A 22,734-nucleotide genomic window follows, 5' to 3' on the forward strand; every position below is an offset into this window, starting at 1 on the left:
CCCTTGGACCACCCTGGGGGCATGTCTCACCCTTGGGCAGCAAGTGACTGGCAGAGGACAGCACGGCAGTCATCACCACATAAAGTTGCATCACCCATCTAATCTCAGACATTCAGTTTACCTGGGAAGAAGGTTTTCTCACCATTTTACAGGTACGGAAGCTGAGGCACAGAGAGGGAAAGAGAGACTTATCTATGATGGCATAGTGAGTCAGGTGCAAAGCCAATAAGAGAACCCAGGTATACTGACCCTGCCCTCACCCCTGCTTTTGTATTCATGTAGCCTCACTGTCTTCCCTCAACCTCCCCCCCCCCCCCCATAAAAGCTGTTAATTTTATTTCATGATATGGGTCAGGCCTATATAAATCATATCACCCTCTCCCATAGCTCTCCCTGTTCTAATGCAAGCATAAAGACAATTACACATAACCTTTTTGCAACACTTGAAAGATGTATAACTAAATTGGATAGGGTTGTGACTTTTTTACTGGTATAACCCCTAGTGTGGATGTAGTTATACCAGTATAAAAGTGCATTATACTGTAAGGGCTTGTCTTCACTGCCCGCCCAGATCGGCGGGTAGAAATCTATCTCTTGGGGATCGTTTTATCGCATCTCGGCGGGACGCAATAATCGATCCCCGAATCGACGCGCGTACTCCACCAGCCCAGGTAGGAGTAAGCGCCGTGAACAGGGGAGCCGCGGCGGTCAATTTGCCGCCGTCCTCACAGCGGGGTAAGTCGGATCAAATACGTCGAATTCAGCTACGCTATTCCCGTAGCTGAATTTGCGTATCTGAAATCGATCCCCCCCGTATAGTAGACATAGCCTAAGTTATTCCCTTCTTATACACGAATAGTTATACTGATATAAAGCACGTTTATACAGATAAAACTGCATCCACACTAGAAGCTGGGGTTTACCAGTTTAACTATACTAGTATAGTTACAGTGATACAATTTTCTAGTGTAGACAAGGTGTAAGGGAGTTAGGCGTCCAACTCCCCAGATGGAAACATGCAGTAAAGAATATAGCCAATATTCTTGTGTCATCATTTGCTCTTTTGTGATAGGTTAACTATTTAAATCATGTAACTGTAGGCTTGACTTTTGTAAATGAATACAATTAATCAAAGAGGTTGCAGGATGAAAGGCTATGGAGAAAATGGGTAATAAAAAGTTATAACCAAAGGAAGAAAGAGACAGAGAGGGGTCATGTAAGAGGAAGAAAAGGTGGAAATATTCAAGAAAATAATCTTATGAAAGATCTTTGGTGCAATAAAATTTGTGGCTGCTGCTATGCCCAGGGCCGGCTCCAGGCACCAGCCGACCAAGCACGTGCTTGGGCGGCACCTTGGGGCAGGGCGGCGCTCGATTATTTATTTATTTATTGATTGATTCGGCGGCACGGTGCTCGGAGGGGGGAACGGGGCTTCGGGCGGCGCGGCGCTCGGAGGGGGGCGGGGCTTTGGGCAGCGTGGCGCTTGGAGGGTTTGGGGCTTTGCGCGGCGTGGTGCTTGGAGGGGACGGAGCTTCGGGTGACGTGGTGCTAGGGGGCGGGGCTTCGGGGGGCGTGGTGCTCGGGGGGGCGGGGGTTCGGGCGGCACGGTGCTCGGAGGAGGGGTGGGGGCTTCAGGCGGCGTGGTGCTCGGGGGGGGCTTCGGGCGGTGTGGTGCTCGGAGGGGGAGCGGGGGCTTTGGGTGGCGTGGTGCTCAGGGGGGCGGGGGTTTGGGCGGCGCGGTGCTCGGGGAGGCGGGGGCTTCAGGCAGCGTGCTGCTCGGGGGGGGCTTCGGGCGGCGTGGTACTCTGGGAGCGGGGCTTCAGGCAGCGTGGTGCTTGCAGGGGACGGGGCTTTAGGCAGCGTGGTGTTCAGAGGGGGGGCAGGGGCTTCGGGCGTCGTCGTGCTTGGGGGGGTGGGGTCTTGGTGGGGCTGGCGTGGTGTGGCGCTTGGAGGGGAGCGGGGCTTCGGGCGGCGGGGCTTCGGGTGGCATGGTGCTGGGGGGGCGGGGATTTCGGCGGCGCTCGTGGCGGGGGGGGGGGGTACGGCAGGGTGGCGCTCTTCTTTTTTGTCTGGGGCGGCAAAAAAGTTAGAGCCGGCCCTGGCTATGCCTGTCGTAATTTCTTGTTTTCATTCTGTAAATGGTAGATACTTGTTCCAGGGGGACAGAGCTGTTCATATTGGTTTTCTGAGATATGTTTGGAATATGTGAGTCTTTGTAAAATAAGGATAAAGTAAGAATAACGGGAAATGATGTAAGGAGGGAGAGAAAGAGAGTTCATTCCTCTGCCCAGCAATGAGAAATTTTATCGATTTGAGAATAAGTGAAAAAGAACCTGAAGAAAAATGACAACTTTTAAAGCAGACTTAGCAAAACAAAAAGAAGGGGACCTTTGACGTGATGTGAGTTATTCTCTGAGCATGGTCCAAGTTTTCTGTAATCTGTATCGTGAGTCTGTATTTTTGATGTCAATAATCTACAGGAATACAAAGCAATTACACCTGCCCATTGCAGGATGGAGGGAAATGATGCTAAAATGAATGACAATGTTAGTGAGGCCCACCCCAGAGGTATGCCCGACAAAAGGTATCTATCTCCTGGTGTGGAGTGTGGCAACCCTTTTATGCTAGCAACACTTTACAATAGATTTTTAGAAAAGAAACTGAAGAATAACTTCTCCAACTAAACTTCAGGCAGAGGGCAAGTTGGAATTCCAGTTAGAATGTGGCCAGGATAACAGAATTAACAGTGTTCCTAACTCTTGTGAAAAGCACTGTGTATCTTTAATGACCACAAGGGGTCAAGAGCTTGGTTTTGAAAAATGACACTGCCAGCATCACAGGGCTTCTTATCTCCAGGCTGGGGCATTGCTTCTGTACTGATGCAGAAGGAAAAGTGCCACCTGCTGGATTATGCAGTACGATTTCCTGCAGCATCCTCTGTTTCTATGGAGATGTGTTGGACTCCTCATTCAGTTATTAATTAGGCCCAGTCCTGCTTGGGTTGTAGTCAAAATATTTTTCACTACTGGATATAGTGTATAGATTATAATAATCATGTATTATTTGGAGGCAGTGTGATATAATTGGGCTTCTTTTTCAAGGTTTATTTATTTCATATTTTTAGCAACTTTTGAGTTTATACAAATGTCAAATCAGGTTTTTTGGGGGGGCTCTCTCTTTGTATATACTGTAATGTATATTATACATTACTCGCTACAGCAGGGAAAATTACAATGAGATTACTCATTATGGTAGTATATAATGTATGAACACTGCATAGTAGTATATAATGTAATGAGTAATTCCTTTGTAATTTTCCCTAGTGTGCTTTAACATAGTACTGTTTCAAACAGCACTATGTTAAAGAGCATTAGGGAACTTTTAGTGCAAGCCAGCAGGGTCTGTGTGGACCAATTCATGTGCAACACATCAGTGCACTTTAGAAATCACACCCCTGTAGTCAACATTGCTGCTCCATGTAGCTAAACCAAGCTCTTAGATATAAGCAACATTTACATAAACATCAAATTCTTTCTCTCTCTCTCTCTCTCTCTCTTTTTAATCTGGGGTGTTTCATCAGTTAAAACTGAAAATCAGAAACCCTAAAGGTATAACAGATAGGTACTGGATTGAGAGGAGACCTAGGTTCTATTCCCAGCATGACCACTGACTTGCTGTGTGACTTTGGGCAAGTTTCTGTACATCTGTTTTCCCTCCTATTCTTTGTCTGGTTTCTAGACTGTAAGCAATTTGGAACAGGGACCGTTTCTCACTACGGGTATGTACTGTGCTTAGCACAATAGGCCCTGTAAGTGGTTGTCACATCACCCCATATAGTCAGAGCTTTGCATTGCAGGGGTTTGCACGTCTGCCTTTGTGCACGATACAACCCTCCCAGTGAGAAGCATCTATTTCAGAAACCTTTCATCATAACAATAGTTCATTGTTATGTCCAAAGCATCTCAACAAATCAGCCCTTCCTCTGGACTCTTGTGTTCATTTCCCCCCTTTCTCAGTTACCCTGGAGTCTTCTGCCCGTCTCTGCTATTGAGATGGAGTCTTCCTGAGGGGTGTCTTTTCTTGCAGACTCTGGTTCTGCCCCCTCATAGAAATCTCTCTGCTTGCTGTGGTTCATCCCCACATTGAGCTCTCTCTCTTTTATGAGGCCCAAGTTTCCATTAAGTTATCACCTGACCCTTCTTCCTCCTGCTCCCTTTGGCTGTGAAGCCACTAATTAATTATGGCACAGGTGCAATAGATGTGACTAACTGGCTTTTAACCCTTTCTAGCCCATGATGGGGTTTTACCCCAATCTCAGCAGGGGCTTCTAGGTGCTGTTGGAATATAAACAATAAGAGTTATGCAGAAATAAAGTTTCACACACTAATAACTTTTCTAAACAAAATGAAATGCACATCAGAAACTGGACTAAAACGTACAATTAACCAACATTTAAGCCTAAAATGAAGGAAGTTGCAATAAGCTATTGATATGCCTGTCCATGCTGATGGAAAGGGTATGTTATTCCACTCAGCTTCCCCTTGTCTCATATGTTTTGTGAAGATTTAAATGAATGAAAATTAAAAGATCTAAACTGCACCAATGAAGACCAGGTTGGAAATGCCTCAGAACTGTTTCCAAAACAAGAACAAGTTTATTATCAAAGAACAGAAATTTGAGTGATAGTAAAAATGATGGAAACAAATGGTTACATAAAAAACAAAATTATAACATGCTTTCTAGAGACTAAACTAACAGGTTAATCAGTCTAAAGACATTTCTTACCTAAGGTTCTCCACAACATTTCCAATCAATCTTGGTTGAGACTCCTTTTTTGTAAAGTAAACATGCTATCCATTTACATCCCAAGTGAAAGGCCCCAGGGATGACTTCTTTGCCCCCCAAACAGAGCAAACCTTTGAAGAGTATCTAAAAATAAGGGGCTTTCCCTGCCCCCCCCCCCCCCGCCCTCGCTGTTCTCATCCTGTTAGTTTCTGAAGTTCTTACAATCCTTCATTTGCATTTGGTTTAGACTGGTTCACCCATTGTGAATGAGACAACACTCAATTTACATGTAAAGCAGGGTTGGGCAAACTTTTTGGCCCAAAGGCCACATCTGGTTGGGGAAATGGCATGCAGGGCCATGAATGTAGGGTTGGGGCAGGAGCGGGCTCAGGGCAGGGGGTTGCAGTGCAGGAGGGGGTAAGTTGAGGGGGTAAGCCGTTCCTATGGACATATTAACTATTATAAGGTGCTCAAATAGATCAGTATATTGCCACCAACTTGAACCATTGTTGGCAATCTCAGTAGGGAGTATATGGAGACACGGCCTACTTCACTCTGCTAAGTGGGTACTTCCAGCTCCAAGTTGAGGAAGATGCTTATATACCAAGGTGATGAGGGTCTTAGAAATAGCTGTGATGGCTAGATTCGATAAAGACATTGATGAGGGGGTGGGTGAAGCTTGCCCTGGTGCCCTCCGAGCTGTATCTGTGCTGTGGGTAGGCAGACATGGCCTTCAGCACTACCAGTCAGTCATGTTTCACCAACAATAAATACTCATTTTTGTTCAATGGAGTTGATAGAAATTTCTGTCCCCAGAGTGAGACCCTAATATTCCTCAGAAGCAGCATGGTCTCTCAGTGCAATTACAGTAGAACCTCAGAGTTACAAACACCAGAGTTACGAACTGACCAGTCAGCCACAAACCTCATTTGGAACTAGAAGTACGCAATCAGGCAGCAGCAGCAGAGACCCCCCCCCCAAAAGGCAAATACAGTACAGTACTGTGTTAAACAAACTACTACAAAAATAAAGGGAAAGCAGCAGAAAAGTTTCTTCTGCATAGTAAAGTTTCAAAGCTGTATTAAGTCAATGTTCAGTTGCAAACTTTTGAAAGAACAACCATAACGTTTTGTTCAGACTTACTGTGACAGGGTCGGTAGCTCACCGCTGTGGCGCCTCCTCCTGGCCGCTTCGGGGAATTAGTTTTGCGCCAGTAGAGCGCCCTCTTTGGGTGGCGTTCCGTCTGTCGTCTCGCCTCTGTGGGGTGCACGGTCTGGTGTTGCTCCCGACGTCGGCGTCCTCTTCTGGAGCACTGCCCTCCGGCAGTGTCCCTCTGTCCAACCACACCCCCTTCCGGGGGGGGTTAAACAACAGCCCCACACCTTCAAGTCCGATCCTCTCCGTCTAGGATCCGGTGTGGTTCTGACCGGCCGCTCCCTGCGGCCCGTGGCTGTGCGTGGGGTAGCACAGCAAACAAAGGGGGAAAAAGGGGGGGGGGGGACTCAGGCCCGCCCACTACTCTGAGTCCCGGTCCAGAGGCCCTCGAGTGACAGTCTCACTGTCCTCCTTCTCCTTACTCCTCTGACTATCCCTCTGGACCGCTTCCCCCAACAGCCCTTCACTACGCTAGGCCTCCTCCTCCCAGGCCTGCCGCCTAGCAGGCTATGGAGTAGGGCCTTCTCCCACTCTCTGGCTGGACTGGCCTGCACTGCGCTGTCCGAGGTGCTGGCCTCCCAGCTCTGGAGACAGACCTTCCCCTCTGAAGGCCTGGGACAGACTGACTGCTCCTGCTCTGGGCAGTCTCTTATATGGCTGAGGCGGGCCCTGATTGGCTGGCCCCAATCTGTGTTCTGATTGGCCCTCTGTAAGCCCTTCCCTGATTGGTTGGGCGGCTGCGCAGGCGCCTAGACCTGCTGTAGCCCACCCTCTCTGAGTGTGGGCAATCGCCCCACCACACACCCTCCCCCTTAAGAACCTTCCCGGGGGGGGGGCATCCTAGTCGGCCTAAGGTTCAGGAGCTCGGAACTTAGCCTTTATCCCACAGTGTCTCGGCTTACCGGCTCACAGTCCAGAAACATAGCCCTTGTCACGGAAATTAGTCTTTGCTACCAGGCAACCCGGCTTATCCGCTGCCTCAGCGGGGGGATCCCACCGAAACACGCTGAGGCTTACCAGGTCCGACGTACCAGTCTGTCGATTCCCTGAAGCTGTCTCTTATCCGTTCAGCTGCCGGAGTGTCCCACGGGTCCCCTGATTCTCCACGGGTCTCGTGGTCCACCGCCTCGGCTGGTCCCTCCCACAGTGAGGCTCCCTCTCGACCTGGAGAAGTCACAGTCCCTAGCGGTTCCAGGAGTGTGGGCTGGTCCTCCACCGGGGCTTCCCGCAAGGGTTCTTCTCCCACGACCGTCTGCCTAGGCTGGGGTATGCTCCCTCTTTTCACGCTCTCCGTGCATTTGGGACACACCCCGTACGACCGTGACGGATCCTCTGCCGTCAGGGCTGACTGTCTAGGACCTCGGCAGTTGGATGGGGGCTTGGCTGCCCCCTCGCAGACCACCCCCTTCGCTACAGAAACCCTTCCCTGATCCGATTCTTTGCCCTCCTCCCCTAGCCTGGAGAAGAAATCGGCATTAGTATGGGCCTTACCCGGTCGGTGGAGCACCTGGAAGTCGTAAGGCTGAAGGGCGAGGTACCACCGCATAATTCTAGCATTTGTGTCTTTCATGCTGTGGATCCATCGCAAAGGGGCGTGATCTGTGATTAATTTAAAACTATTCCCTAGCAGATAGTAACGGAGGGCGTCGATAGCCCACCGCACCGCCAGGGCCTCTTTCTCTATTGTTGAGAAGTGTCTTTCTCGGGGGAACAGCTTCCGACTCAAATACAGTACGGGGTGTTCCTCCCCGTCTACTTCCTGGGAGAGTACTGCACCTAGGCCGACTTCTGAAGCGTCTGTTTGTAGAATAAACTCCTTCGTGAAGTCGGGGTGCCGTAGTACTGGTTCTTGAGTGAGCCGTTCCTTGAGCGTGTTAAAGGCTCGCTCGCACTGCGTAGTCCACTGTACCTGTCGAGGCTGGGAGTTCTTCGTTAGGTCTGACAGGGGGGCGGCTATAGATGCAAAGTCTGGTACGAAACGACGATAGTACCCAGCTAATCCCAAGAACTGACGCACTTGTTTCTTCGTCGTGGGGGTGGGTACATCTCTGAGGGCTTGTACCTTGCTAATCAGGGGTGTTAGTTTCCCCCCTCCTACTGTGTATCCCAGGTAGGTCACTTCTTCTTGGCCTAAGTGACATTTCGCCGGGTTAGCTGTCAGGCCGGCCGCTCTGAGGGCTTGTAGCACTGCTGCCAGGTGGTGTAAATGGCTCTCCCAGTCAAGGCTATAAACCACGATATCGTCGATGTACGCCGCCGCGTATTGGTCGTGGGGCTGGAGTACCTTGTTCATCAGACGTTGGAACGTGGCTGCTGCTCCGTGCAAGCCGAACGGCATGGTTACGAACTGGAAGAGGCCGAAGGGCGTAGGGAAGGCCGTCTTCGCTCGGGAGTTTGGCGTCAGTGGGATCTGCCAATATCCTTTAGTTAAATCTAAAGTTGACAGGTACTTGGCTCCTCCGAGGCGCTCTAACAGTTCATCCACTCTCGGCATTGGATAGGCATCAAAACGAGAGATAGCGTTGACCTTTCTGAAGTCGATGCAAAACCGGGTCGCCCCATCTGGCTTCGGTACTAAGACGATAGGGCTTCGCCACTCGCTCGTCGATTCTTCTACCACTCCCATCTCCAACATCGTCTCCACCTCCCGCCGGACGGTGTCCCACATTTTCTTGGGTAACGGTCGATGGTTGTCCGTCACTCTCTTCCCGGGGTCTGTGGCAATATGATGACTCATTAGGGTCGTCCGGCCCGGGCGGGCCGATAAGACATCTGAAAACTTCTCCAGCATCTGTTGCAGTTGCCCTCTCTGTCTGGGGTCGAGGCCTGACCCCACCACAGCCGGTCCGGGGTCGGGAAGATCTCCTGCTAGGGGTCCAAGTTCCGACTCTGGGGTGGACGGGCCGATGAACATGGCTTCCCGGGCCTTCCAGGCCTTTAGGAGATTAATATGGTAAATACGGGTCTCTTTGCGTCGACCAGGCAGTCTGACCTCGTAATCGACTGGTCCCACTCGTCGGATCACTTCGTAGGGACCCTGCCATTTGGCCAGGAGCTTCGACTCGGACGAGGGCAGCAGCAGCAACACCCTATCGCCTGGGGCGAACTTCCTCCCTCTGGCCCTTCGATTATAGAGGCGCTCCTGACCTGCCTGGGCCCGTTCCAGGTTTTCACGGGCGAAGGCCCCTAACGTTTGGAGTCGCTCCCGGAGCTGTAGTACGTAGTGTGTGGTCCCAAGGACCCGTGTTTCCTGTGCTTCCCACTCCTCTTTCAGGAGGTCCAGTATTCCTCTGGGCTGCCTGCCGTATAGGAGCTCGAAGGGCGAGAACCCCGTCGAGGCCTGTGGTACCTCTCTTATTGCGAACAACAGGGCCGGCAACAAGGTGTCCCAATGTGAGGGGTCCTCCTCCACAAACTTCCGCAACATGGCTTTTAGTGTACCGTTGAACCGCTCTACCAAGCCATCGGTCTGCGGGTGGTACACCGATGTCCGGAGGGTCCGGATATGGAGGAGGCGACATAGCTCAGCTATTAACTTGGAGGACACATTGGTGCCCTGGTCTGTCAATATTTCACCGGGTATCCCCACCCGGGCGAAAATCTTTACCAGTTCACCCGCAATGGTCGGTGCCGTCGCTGTCTTTAGGGGAACGGCTTCGGGATAGCGTGTGGCGTAGTCCACGACTACTAGTATAAAGCGGTTCCCTGTCTTGCTTCGCTCAAGGGGGCCGACGAGGTCCATCCCGATCCGTTCAAAGGGTACCCCCACGACTGGCATGGGTACCAGGGGTGCAGGAGCTACCCCTTTCGGTCCGGCTCGCTGGCATTCTGGGCACGAGGCGCAAAAGTCTGCCACTTCCCGGTGGATGCCTGGCCAGAAAAACCGGCGGGCCACCCTCTGTAGGGTCTTCTCGCGTCCGAGGTGTCCAGCCCAAGGGTTCGCGTGGGCTAAGTGGAGGAGACCGGCTCGCAGTCTCCGGGGGACCAACAGCTGACGGAACGTCTCCCGGGTCTGGGGTTCCTGCGCTATTCGGTACAGGCGATCCTGCCATACCTCAAAGCGGGGGCCCTGCGGAATCCGTTGCGTCCCGTCCCCCTCAATGACCGGGTTGGTGGCTTGCTCCCAGGCTCGGCTTAAGGTTGGGTCTTCCCGTTGCTCACGTAAGAAGTCCCCGTCGCGCTCTAACTCTACCCGGGCGTCCTCCACCGAACGGGGTCTGTCTCCCGGACAACTCGCAGGGGTCTCCGCCGTCGAGGAGGTCCCCTCGCCGGGGTCATCGCTTAGCCTGCTCCCAAGCAGCCCCGTTCCCGGTGCTATAGTCCTATCCGGTCGGGGCTTGGGTGGCTGATATCTTAGGAGGACCTCTCCGAAGCCGGGCCAATCTCGCCCCAACACCACCGGGTAGGCCAGCCTAGGGGCCACTCCTACTCGGAGACCCTCCTCTCGGCCGCCTACTCCCATCTTGACCCAGGCTGTGGGATACTGGCAGATGTCCCCATGCACACACTGTAGGTAGATCGGGGGTCCCGAAAGATTGAGATTTGGGACGAGCCCCTCTCGTATGAGGGTCTGACTACACCCCGAATCTACGAGGGCATTGGTGGGGTTCCCTTCCACCCGGACCGGGACTATCAACTTTCCTGCCCCTCTCTTCCGGGCCCGTTGTCCGGCCATCCAGGCCTGCCCGTAGCTGCAGTCCATAAAAGGGCAATCTCGACGGAAATGTCCTTCTTGACCGCAGTCCCAGCACCTCTCTCGGGTCTCGGCCGTGCTTGTGCCTCCTCCGGGGGGGCCTGTTCGCTCAGGGGGCTGTCGCTCCCTCCGAGTCGTCCCCAGTAGTAACTTGGGTCGGGGTTCAGGGTTGGGAGGCCTCGGACGCCCATGGCTGTGGCCTGCCAGTGGTTCGGAGGCTCCCGCCCCACGAGAGTTTACCTTCTCTGCACCGCCCTTGCGACCAAGGCTTCCAGCCGCTCGGGGTGGCGCCTCCGCCCCCTCTGCCGACAAGTAATCCTCCATTAAGGCCACTGCTGCGGGGAGGGTGGCCGGTCGATGCCGTCGCACCCAGGCCCTCCCTCCCGGGGGTAGGATCTGGGTGAACTGCTCTAAGGCTACCAGCTCCGCCACCTGGGGTCCCGTCAGGCCCTCTGGGTCCAACCATCTCCAGCAGTGGTCCCGGATGCGTTGGGCCACGGCGCGGGGTCGGGCTCCCGGAGGATATTGTTCTTTACGGAGACGCTGTCGGTAGGTCTCTGGGCTAATGCCGGTATGGTCTAGGATGGCCGCCTTGACTCGGGCATACTCGAGTGCTTCCCGGGGGTCGAGGCTCCGATATGCGGCCTGAGCCTGCCCCGTCAAATAAGGGGCTAGTAACGTGGCCCAATGTTCTGAGGGCCACCGGGCAGCAGTCGCCACCCGCTCGAATGTGACCAGATAGGCCTCTGGGTCATCCTCGGGCCCCATCTTGGTGAGGCGTATTGGTAGGGCCTCTGGGGTATCCCCCAGTCCGGTTCCCATGGGGGCGGCAGGGGTGCCTCCTGCCGGCCGTAACAGTGCGGCCATCTGTTGCACCAAATGTTCCTGCTGCACCCGCTGCTGGGTGGCCAACTCTCGGAGGAGCTGCTGCTGATTCTCTTGGTGCTGAGTCATCAGCAGCTGCTGCTGAGTGGTCATCTGTTGCAGCATTTGCATCTGCTGCTGGTGCTGCTGGGCCGACTGCTCTTGCTGCTTCTCTAGCAGCCATTTTAATAACTTCTCAGCCTCCATGTTGGGGTTCAGCGGGTTACTCCCGGTTCAATCCCCTCACTCTGGACCCCTTTGGTGGGTCCGGGTCTGTACCCACAATCTGGGTCGACCGTCTGTCTGCGCAAGACACTGCTCTGGGCAATAGTCCGCAGTCTTGGCGCTGGCCCCTCGTATCAGGGGCGGACCGCTATGCCCGCATTCTCCACCACGTGTGACAGGGTCGGTAGCTCACCGCTGTGGCGCCTCCTCCTGGCCGCTTCGGGGAATTAGTTTTGCGCCAGTAGAGCGCCCTCTTTGGGTGGCGTTCCGTCTGTCGTCTCGCCTCTGTGGGGTGCACGGTCTGGTGTTGCTCCCGACGTCGGCGTCCTCTTCTGGAGCACTGCCCTCCGGCAGTGTCCCTCTGTCCAACCACACCCCCTTCCGGGGGGGGTTAAACAACAGCCCCACACCTTCAAGTCCGATCCTCTCCGTCTAGGATCCGGTGTGGTTCTGACCGGCCGCTCCCTGCGGCCCGTGGCTGTGCGTGGGGTAGCACAGCAAACAAAGGGGGAAAAAGGGGGGGGGGGGACTCAGGCCCGCCCACTACTCTGAGTCCCGGTCCAGAGGCCCTCGAGTGACAGTCTCACTGTCCTCCTTCTCCTTACTCCTCTGACTATCCCTCTGGACCGCTTCCCCCAACAGCCCTTCACTACGCTAGGCCTCCTCCTCCCAGGCCTGCCGCCTAGCAGGCTATGGAGTAGGGCCTTCTCCCACTCTCTGGCTGGACTGGCCTGCACTGCGCTGTCCGAGGTGCTGGCCTCCCAGCTCTGGAGACAGACCTTCCCCTCTGAAGGCCTGGGACAGACTGACTGCTCCTGCTCTGGGCAGTCTCTTATATGGCTGAGGCGGGCCCTGATTGGCTGGCCCCAATCTGTGTTCTGATTGGCCCTCTGTAAGCCCTTCCCTGATTGGTTGGGCGGCTGCGCAGGCGCCTAGACCTGCTGTAGCCCACCCTCTCTGAGTGTGGGCAATCGCCCCACCACACTTACGAACATTAAGAGAGTTACGAACAACCTCCATTTCCAAGGTGTTCGTAACGCTGAGGTTCTACTGTACTAGACATTTTTCAAAACCCTTAAACTCCCACAAGCATAGACATGACAGAGCCAAATATCATGTCAGAAAAGTATACCATGTTGAAAATGCCCCTTGCCCACTGTGCCTACTACAAGTAAATTATGTTATTGGCCAACCCCTTATATTGAGCTAAATATCACTCTTTCTCCCCATATAAAAGAGTATTCTGCAGTACTGGACCCAGAGGTGTATACTTCCATAGTAACAACAAGGAGTCTGGTGGCACCTTAGAGACTAACATTTATTTGGGCATAAGCTTTCGTGGGTAAAAACCTCACTTCTTCAGATGCATCTGAAGAAGTGAGGTTTTTACCCACGAAAGCATATGCCCAAATAAATCTGTTATTCTTTAAGGTGTCACCAGACTCCTTGTTTTTGTAGATACAGACTAACACGGCTACCCCCTGATACTTGCAATGTTTTAGATGATCACTTTAGAATTCTGTAATGTTTCTGTTTAGCAAGATTATTTTAGCAGCCCTTAATAAATTTGGTGTTTTAATGTTATTTGCATTAATATCACCACATTTTTAATGGGCTGGACCAGTTTCATCCCACTTTAAGGTGGGAGGTTGCTCTCGTAGGACATTGTGTGGCAGAATTGTGATGCAACTTCATGCACCAGAATGTGCAACATTGGATCATTTGGCTTCAAAGGACAGCTGTCATGAGCTCCCTGACAAAGTGCAGTGAGTTCTGAATACGCATGCACACACCATCTCCATCATCTCTGACTAATTGTATAAAAATGCAGCACAGGAAAATTTAGGCCATATTGCAGTATGATCTATTAAGTTGAGAAGCCTCATCACTGAGGACATTTAAAACTGGACACAGCCCTTGTGAATATTCTGCTGGGAACAATCATTCATTTCTCTCTCACTGGTTCTGTGTAGAGAAAGGACAAGATGAGTGCCTACGATTTTTTCTTCTCTAATTTCTCTGGGATTCAGCTCAGTTCCCCTCCTCCCTTCCACCTGCATTTCCTGTGCTGTGTGTTTTCCCATCTGTTCATTCTCCCATGTATGCATCCCTAGCAGTAGATTGAAAGTGACTAAAATGCTGTTTTCTGAAGCCCTCCGTGTCTTGCTGTGTGTGAGCCCATCAGAGAGCAGGATTCATGCCTTCTTGAACTGCTGCTCTGCTTCTTGTTGCTCAACATGGAGATCAGCTTGGTCCAGGGGCCCCGGAACAGGGGGGCCAAGGGGCCATGCCTCCCCCCACAGCTTTTTACCAGCCATAAGGGTGAGAGATGGGGTGGGATGTTGGGGGGAAGAGGCGGCACGGGAGCAAGACCTCATGGGCAGAGGCAGTTTGGAGGCGGGGTCTTGGGAGAAGGGGCGGTGCGAGGGCAGAGGCTCGGGGGGGATGGGCGGAGGCTTGAGGAGAAGGGGCAGGGCCTCAGGGTGGCGGAGCCATGGTTCGTGTGCCTGTGGGCCCCCCCCCCCCTTTTAGGGCGCATCCGCTGCTCTTGGCTTGGTCTCTGGGAGGGGAAGGGGGAGAAGGGAACATGCAGGGGAGAAGAAAGGAATCAGTGTGGTGACAAGTAGGGAAAGGGCATGCCCTGCCTGGTCCAGATTCTGATTCATATAAAAATGGCTTCTGGTTCTGATAGGAAAATAAAAATGACCCACCTTTACAGTAACTGATGTTCTTTGAGATGCGCTGTCCACATGGATTCCTCTCGGGCTGTCCACACACTCCGTCTTTAAACCACGATTTGAGGATTTCAGTAACTCAGACATAGGTTAGGGGTTTGTTACAGGAGTGGGTGGGTGAGATTCTGTGGCCTGCATTGTGCAGGAGGTCAGACTAGATGATCATAATGGTCTCTTCTGACCTTAAAGTCTATGTGCTTGAGAGATCAGGGTACAGTATTTTGGCCAGCAGTGGCCGCTGAGACTGAATATCCTCATGTTTCCATACAAAGAACATAAAGGGTGGAGAGGGCCCAACTGCCATTCAGTTTCTTCACCAAGAAATCCAGGTGTTATAGGACACTGGAATAGTGGGGAATGAAGGCAGGGCATGGAATACATATGGACAGCACACCTGAAAGTACTCCAGTTACTGTAAAGGTAACTTTTCTTTTTTCTTTGAGTGCTTGTCCATATACATGTTCCACTTTTGGTGACGTACAAGCAGTCAACTGCTATAAGAAGGTGGATGTTAAAACAATCAGACTCTGATGCTTCTACCAAGTAATACTACCAAGTAATACTGTTTAGTAGAAGTATGGACTGAACTTCACATACAAGGCCGGCTCTGGCTTTTTTGCCGCCCTAGGGTACCCATTTCAGACAGCTGCTGCCGCCCTAGGCAAAAAAGCCACCCGCCGCCGCCTGCTCCCTCCCCCTCCCCCCGCGCGGCAGGGGAGGGCGCCGAGCGCAATCCCCGACCGGGCTGAAGCGCTGGGGGGAGGGCGGAGAGCCCCCTGCAGCCAGAGCGCCGGGAGCAGGGCAGAGAGCCCAGCCAGGGATCCGCTCTCCCCGACCGGCCGGAGCGCCGGTGGGAGGGCGGTGAGCCCGCTGCGGCTCCACTCTCCCCGGCGGCCGGAGCGCCGCGGGGAGGGCGGCAAGCCCAGTCATGGCCCCGGTCTCGGGCCGGCGTGCCCCGCCGTGCCGCCCCCCTCCAGGTGCCACCCCAAGCACATGCTTGGTGGGCTGGTGCCTGGAGCCGGCCCTGTTCACATAGCAGCTTTGCAGCTGTCTGAAATGGGTACCCTTTAAAAGGAAGCCACAGAAGCTGACTGAGCTCTATTGGAATGTGCCCTGATCTGAGCTAGGGAAATCAAAACTAGCTATGATCATAACAGATTTTAATACAACCTGATCCCACATGGATAGTGGGATTGTTGGCCCTTCATTCCTTCAGCTAATGTTATCAACAATTTGGGGAAGTCCTGAAAGGTTTGGTCTTTTTCAAATGAAAGGCTAAGGCCCTGCAAATATCTAAGGCAGGGGTAGTCAATATGCAGACCACAGGGCAAAGCCGGACAACCAGATGCTTTTGAATGGACCCCAAAATCTTTTTATTTACTTATCATTATTCTTGTTATTTTCTCTGGAGCCTGGACCTTGACTATACCTTGACCAAGAAATTTGAACCTTGACAAAAAAATAATTGACTACCCGTGATCTAAGATGTGCAGCCTAGCCTCTCACGATTAGTATGTGATTTAGAAGAAAATGTTGGTAAATGAGTCATCTGGTTTAAATGGAAGGCCGTAACTACCTTGGGGAGGAAGTTGTGATGGGGTTTGAGCGATACCTCATATTTATGGACTACAGTATAGGGATGTCCCTCCATAAGAACCTGTACTTCACCCAGTTCTTCTAGCTGATGTAACTACTACCAAAGAGTTTTAATAGACAAGTGCAATAGAGAGCAGGTTAGTAGGCATTCACTGGGGCCCCCATTGAACCTGCCAGAAACACACTAACATCCTAAGGGGTGTGTGTGTTTGTGCGGGGGGGATTCCTTTCACAGGAAAAACCTAGATAAGGCCCTTAAAGGCCACAGTGGGGTAGGAAACTACTCTGTACCTTTCAGCGGAAAGGTGGTTTGCAGAAATGGCTGCCTGGTGCAACCTAGTAGAACTATTATTAATAGGACTGTAAGGTAGATAGAAAGCTGGCTCAATCGTCGAGCTCAACGGGTAGTGATCAACGGCTCCATGTCTAGTTGGCAGCTGGTTTCAAGTGGAGTGCCCCAGGGGTCGGTCCTGGGGCCGGTTTTGTTCAATATCTTCATTAATGATCTGGAGGATGGCGTGGACTGCACTCTCAGCAAGTTTGAAGATGACACTAAACTGGGAGGAGTGGTAGATACACTAGAGGGTAGGGATCGGATACAGAGGGACCTAGAAAAATTAGAGGATTGGGCCAAAAAAAAAAAAAAAAACCTGATGAGGTTCAACAAGGACAAGTGCAGAGTCCTGCACTTAGGACGGAAGAATCCCATGCACTGTTACAGACTAGAGACCGAATGGCTAGGAAGCAGTTCTACAGAAAAGGACCTAGGGGTTTCAGTGGACGAGAAGCTGGATATGAGTCAACAGTGTGCCCTTGTTGCCAAGGACGCTAACGGCATTTTGGGCTGTATAAGTAGGGGCATTGCCAGCAGATCGAGGGACGTGATCATTCCCCTCTATTCGACATTGGTGAGGCCTCATCTGGAGTACTGTATCCAGTTTTGGGCCCCACACTACAAGAAGGATGTGGAAAAATTGGAAAGAGTCCAGCGGAGGGCAACCAAAATGATTAGGGGGCTGGAACACATGACTTATGAGGAGAGGCTGAGGGAACTGGGATTGTTTAGTCTGCAGAAGAGAAGAATGAGGGGGGATTTGATAGCTGCTTTCAACTACCTGAAAGGGGGTTCCAAAGAGGATGGCTCTAGCCTGTTCTCAGTGGTACCTGATGACAGAACAAGGAGTAATGGTCTCAAGTTGCAGTTGGGGAGGTTTAGGTTGGATATTAGGAAAAACTTTTTCACTAGGAGGGTGATGAAGCACTGGAATGGGTTACCTAAAGAGGTGGTGGAATCTCCTTCCTTAGAGGTTTTTAAGGTCAGGCTTGACAAAGCCCTGGCTGGAATGATTTAGTTGGGAATTGGTCCTGCTTTAAGCAGGGGATTGGACTAGATGACCTCCTGAGGTCCCTTCCAACCCTGATATTCTATGATTCTATGAACTCCCCAAACTCCTTAGAGAAAGGCAAGTAGTCCAAGACAGTGGGGATCTGGGCTTCAACAGGATGTAATTAATGTCCTTCACATCAAAGTCCAAATCTTTTCCACTTACCAGCTAAGTTTATCTGGTAGAATTTCTGCTACTTTGGATCAAATGTTGTGAATGTTGGAGGAGCATGATCTCTCTATGCCTGACGTGCAGCCAGAACCCCAGCATTGAAGTGGAGGGAGGCTGGATTTGAAAGTACAATGACCCTATTTTGTGTAATATTAAGTCTGGTAGTAGGGGTAAGGGTCTTGCAGGATGACTCGCTAGCAATATCAACTCTAGGTACCAAAACTGCCTCATCCGGGTGGGAGCTATCATGACGACCCTGGCAGTTCTTGCCTGATCTTTCTGAGTACCTTCAGAATGACAAGTGTTGGTCAGTAAGCATACGTCAATCTTGAGGACAAGTGAATGAAAAATGTGTCTGATAGAGATCCTTGGCTTAGACCTCCTCTGGAGTGGAAACAGAGACACTTGCCATTCTTGTCTGTCACAAACATATCTATTGCTGGATGACCCCATTCCTAAAAAACATGATGGATATCAGAGTCCTTGATTATCCACGCGTGGTTGGATGAAAAAGGTCCGCTAGAGATTCCGTAGATGTGGGAGATGAATTGCCATGAAATATACCAGGTGCCAGATGTTCCATTGTTCATCTGCCTCTTGACATGCCCCCCTGGACTGTTAATTCAAACATGTTGAATGAATAGTCCATGTTTGAATCAATGGTAGTAAAGTAGTACAAGCTTTGAGAACTACTTTGAGCTTCAATATGTTTGTACGTAGTCAAGACTCCTCCTGAGTCCATAGACCTTGTGCCTGATGATGGTCCGGGGCACGCCCCATCCCACAAGGGACACATCTGTGTCACAAGCCTTGGTTGGGAGGTATGGAGAAAAGCATACTTTCCTGTACACCTGGTTGGGGTTTTTCCAACAATTTAGTGATGTGAGAATATTGTGCGGGATTAGCAGAGGCATGTCCACATGGTGCCTATGCAGCATAGAATCACTGAACTGGAAGGGACCTTGAGAAGTCATCTAGTTCAGTCCCCTGCACTCATGGCAAGACTAAGTATTATAGACCAACCCTGAAGGGTGTTTGTCTAACTTGCACTTAAAAAGCTCTAATGACGGAGATTCCACAACTTCCCTAGGCAATTTATTCCAGTGCTTAACCATCCTGACAGTTAAGTTTTTCCTAATGTCCAAGCTAAACCGCCCTTGCTGCAATTTAAGTCCATTGTGCTTCTTGTCCTATCCTCAGAGGTTAAAGAGAACAATTTTGCTCCCTTGTCCTTGTAACAACCTTTTATATACTTGAAAACTGTTATGTCCCCTCTCCGTCTTCTCTTTTCCAACGAAACAAACCCAGTTTTTTCAATCTTCCCTCATAGATCATGTTTTCTAGACCTTTAATCATTTGTGTTGCTCTTCACTGGACTTTCTACAATTTGTCCACATTTTTCCTGAAATGTGGTGCCTAGAACTGGACACAATACTCCAGTTGAGGCCTAATCAGCGCGGAGTAGAGCGGAAGAGTTACTTCTCTTGTCTTGCTTAAAACACTCCTGCTAATACATCCCAGAATAATGTTTGCTTTTTTTGTTGACTCATATTTAGTTTGTGATCCACTATGACCCCCAGATTTCTTTCCACAATACTCTTTCCTAGGCAGTCTTTTCCCATTTTGTATGTGTGCAACTGATTGTTCCTTCTTCAGTGGAGTACTTTGCATTTGTCCTTATTGAATTTCATCCTATTTACTTCAGACCATTTCTCCAGTTTGTTCAGATCATTTTTAATTTTAATCCTATCCTCCAAAGCACTTGCAACCCCTCCCAGCTTGGTATCATCCACAAACTTTATAAGTGTACGCTCTATACCATTATCTAAAAGATATTGAACAGAACCTGACTCAGAACTGATCCCTGTGGGAACCCACTGGATATGCCCTTCCAGATTGACTATGAACCACTGATAACTACCCTCTGGGAATGGTTTTCCAACCAGTTATACACCCACCTTATAGTAGCTCCATCTAGGTTGTATGCTGACTTCAGCCAGCTCAGCATGCAGCGTAGGTGCAACCCGGCATGCTGCATAATGAACACGCAGGAGGCCAAGTGCCCAAGCAGACTTATACAACCCTTTACAGTAGTGTGAGGATGCTTTTGAACAGAGAAGACTCGTAACTGTTGTTAGCATAGGGGGCACGATTTAAAGGTTCTGGTGGCATGCAGCAGAGTTCTGGGCAGGGCATATAAACCCTGGCAGAAATCGGGGGTGGGGGGATGTGACCCCACATGCCCTCCCTTCCACACGTTGCCTCTGCTTTTGGAGATGACTGATAAGGTTGGACATAGCCTCCAATCTCTCTTGAAGTAGATAAGCTTTTGCTGTCATGGAGTCTATTACTGCCCCTTTGACTTCTATCTCTGTAGGTGTTAAATAGGACTTTTCTTTATTAATCAAACTGAGGACAAGAAAAAATTGGAGAATGCAATAAATTGACCTTCCCCCTGTTGAGACTATTTCTCTCAGATGAGCCAGTCATCCAGATATGGGTAAATTATTACTCCCTGTCTTCTCAGATGGAGTGCAATGACTGCTAGACCCTTGGTGATGAAGCCTCTTGGCATTGCAGAGAGACCAAAGGGCAGGTGGCTCTGTCCCACCCAGAATCTCATGTACTTCCTGTGTGCCAGATGTAGGAGATATGGAAATAGGTATTCTGTGGTGGAAGCTACAAACCAGTTCTGTGACTTTAGAGATGGAATTATGGAGGCTAGGGTCACCATGCTGAACTTGAATTGGCACATGAAAATGTTGGTCCCCCTCAAATTCAGAACTGGGTGCTATTTCCTCCCCCACTTTTCTTCAGTATTAGGAAGAAATTGGAAAAGAAACCTATGCCCTTGTACTGAAGTGGAACGACTCTTATTGCCCACTTCTTGATGCAACAGTGAGAGGGGGTCCCTGAAAAAGGATGGGGAAGGGAATGGGAAGAGACACAGTATGGAACATCCAACTGAGATTCTGTATAGGAACCAGCAGTCTGTTATCAGATTCCAGGATTCCTTAAAAAACTGAAGACAATGCCCAAATGGTGGTGTAGGAAGGGTCTAGATACAATAGATGGATCATAGTACAACTCCTGACCAATGTGTTTGGATGCAGATGCAAAGTGGGATGAAGTGATAGCCAAGGGAAAAAAGTCTCCTTTTTGGAAACTGCTACCTTTCTCTAAGGGGCTGCAAGGCTCTCTTGTGGGAGAATGTATGGGGTGATGATCTCTATTTGGAATAAGTATGAGGTCTTCTTGGTTTTCTCTTAGGAGTGTATAAACCCCACAACAATGCAGTATGGCCCATGAATCCTTCAACAAGTAAAGAGCCTCATTGATTTTCATGCTAAAATGATCTAGGCTCTCAAAAGGAAGCTCCTCCATGATTGTCTGAACTTCTCCCCAGATGCCAGAACTAGTTTGCCCTTCTCATAATAACTGGATGCAGTGTCAGCAGCATTCAGAGCCAGATGGAAGGATGTCCTAGTAATTAAGCCCTTCTGCAATTGAAGATTTAAAAGTCTTCTCTTTTACTGAGGGCATTTATCAATAAAGTCCGAAGTTTTATTGTAGTTGAAAGAATCATAACGGACCAATAACACCTAAAAATTTGTAATTCAGAATTGTAGGCTGGCAGGCAAATAACTTTTACATCCAAACAAATAGAGCCATTTTGGTTCCTTTTATCTCAGAGTCATTCTTAGCTGCAGCTGCTTTTCTCATTAGCTGCCGCAACAACCAAGCAAGCCAGGTACTGGATATGTGTACAGATACAACTCTTGGGTGGATGGCACCTGGAACCTTTTATGTTGCTGTTGTCTGCACATATGTTTGGCAGGCTCCTCACTGATGGAAGTGCCACACACCCAGGCATAGATACATGGAGAATGACCAAAGGTTTATGTGGGTCTCTTGTACGCCTTCTGTCAGTATCTGAAGGGAATCAGCTATATATCTGAGCAGGTCTTGAACACTCTTGTAGTCGTCTGGGAGAGATCATAGAATCATAGAATATCAGGTTTGGAAGGGACCTCAAGAGGTCATCTAGTCCAACCCCCTGCTCAAAACAGGACCAATGTCCAACTAAATCATCCCAGCCAGGGCTTTGTCAAGCCAGGCCTTAAAAACCTCCAAGGAAGGAGACTCCACCACCTCCCTAGGTAACGCATTCCAGTGCTTCACCACCCTCCTAGTGAAATAGTGTTTCCTATGGTGTAGAATGTACCACCACCACATCTGGGGACAAGGATGACATAACCATAGGTTTTCTGGAGCCTCAGCCTGAGGCTGCTTCTCCCCAAAAAAGTCCTCATGGGGCTCAGATGCATGCACTGCAAGCTGATACCCCTTTGGTCTTGGCGTATAGCAGGGAGAAGGGTCTCACCCTAGCATGTGGTGTGGAGGTGTGATCCCTTGGCTGGTAAGGACCCCAGGGGTTTCAATAAGGCCATATTGGAATGTTATAAGGAAAAAACCTGAGGTCCACAGGGAAGAGTAAGGGCATATGCTACCCTTAGCTCCCTACGAGAGCCCTGAATGAAGCCCTTGATTCCCTCTTAGACTCATAAAATCCACACAGAGGGGCTCTTGAAAAGTAAGTACAAGACATTCCCCACTGGTGAGAGTCAGAAGATGGAAACGAGCATTCCAGATCTAAGGGAGGAGCTACTGAAGCAGGGCAATCAGCCCTGGGGAGGCACTTGGTGCCAGTGAAGCAGGGGATATCGGTACCATGGAAAGCATGTTTAGGCCTGTGTACAGCACAGGAAATTCCAGCTCTTCTAACACCTGAAGATCCCTTGGCACTGCAAGCTTTCCTAGTACTGAGAGGGGCGGTGCTATAAACCTCAGCTGAGGTTTTCCCAGTCAAGGAAAAACAAACAAACAAACATCGGGGTTGATGGTGCCAGCTGCCCAGTACTGGAACACATTTTGCTGAAGCAAGTAGCATCAAGGAAACCAAAGTCCTGTGGGACTTGTCCTGTAATAGCCAGTGCCGAAGTGCTGGCTGCTGAGGTAACACCCGAAGCTCTGGTCTCAGTACTGGAGGGAGCTAGCTTTGAATCCTGAGACAGTACTGGAGTCCTGGTACTGTGCTCCCTCAGAGCTCCCATGGTATCCAGTT

At 50.6% G+C, this 22,734-nt stretch overlaps 1 protein-coding gene across 1 annotated transcript; it reads right to left on the reverse strand.

The window, feature by feature from the left end:
* Positions 1-4,629: 4,629 nt before the first annotated feature.
* On the reverse strand, positions 4,630-13,043 carry LOC135972871 (uncharacterized). The gene has a single exon (XM_065553308.1). The coding sequence runs from the start codon at positions 11,702-11,704 to the stop codon at positions 6,920-6,922; it is 4,785 nt and encodes a 1,594-aa protein (XP_065409380.1). The 5' UTR covers positions 11,705-13,043; the 3' UTR covers positions 4,630-6,919.
* Between the last annotated feature and the right edge of the window lie 9,691 nt (positions 13,044-22,734).

This window comes from Chrysemys picta, chromosome 7, assembly GCF_011386835.1.
Source record: "Chrysemys picta bellii isolate R12L10 chromosome 7, ASM1138683v2, whole genome shotgun sequence".
Taxonomy (NCBI): Eukaryota; Metazoa; Chordata; order Testudines; family Emydidae; genus Chrysemys; species Chrysemys picta.

Bases quoted from the DNA above. Each gene is read 5' to 3' on its own strand.
- LOC135972871 (XM_065553308.1), bottom strand. From the start codon at position 11,704: ATGGAGGCTGAGAAGTTATTAAAATGGCTGCTAGAGAAGCAGCAAGAG.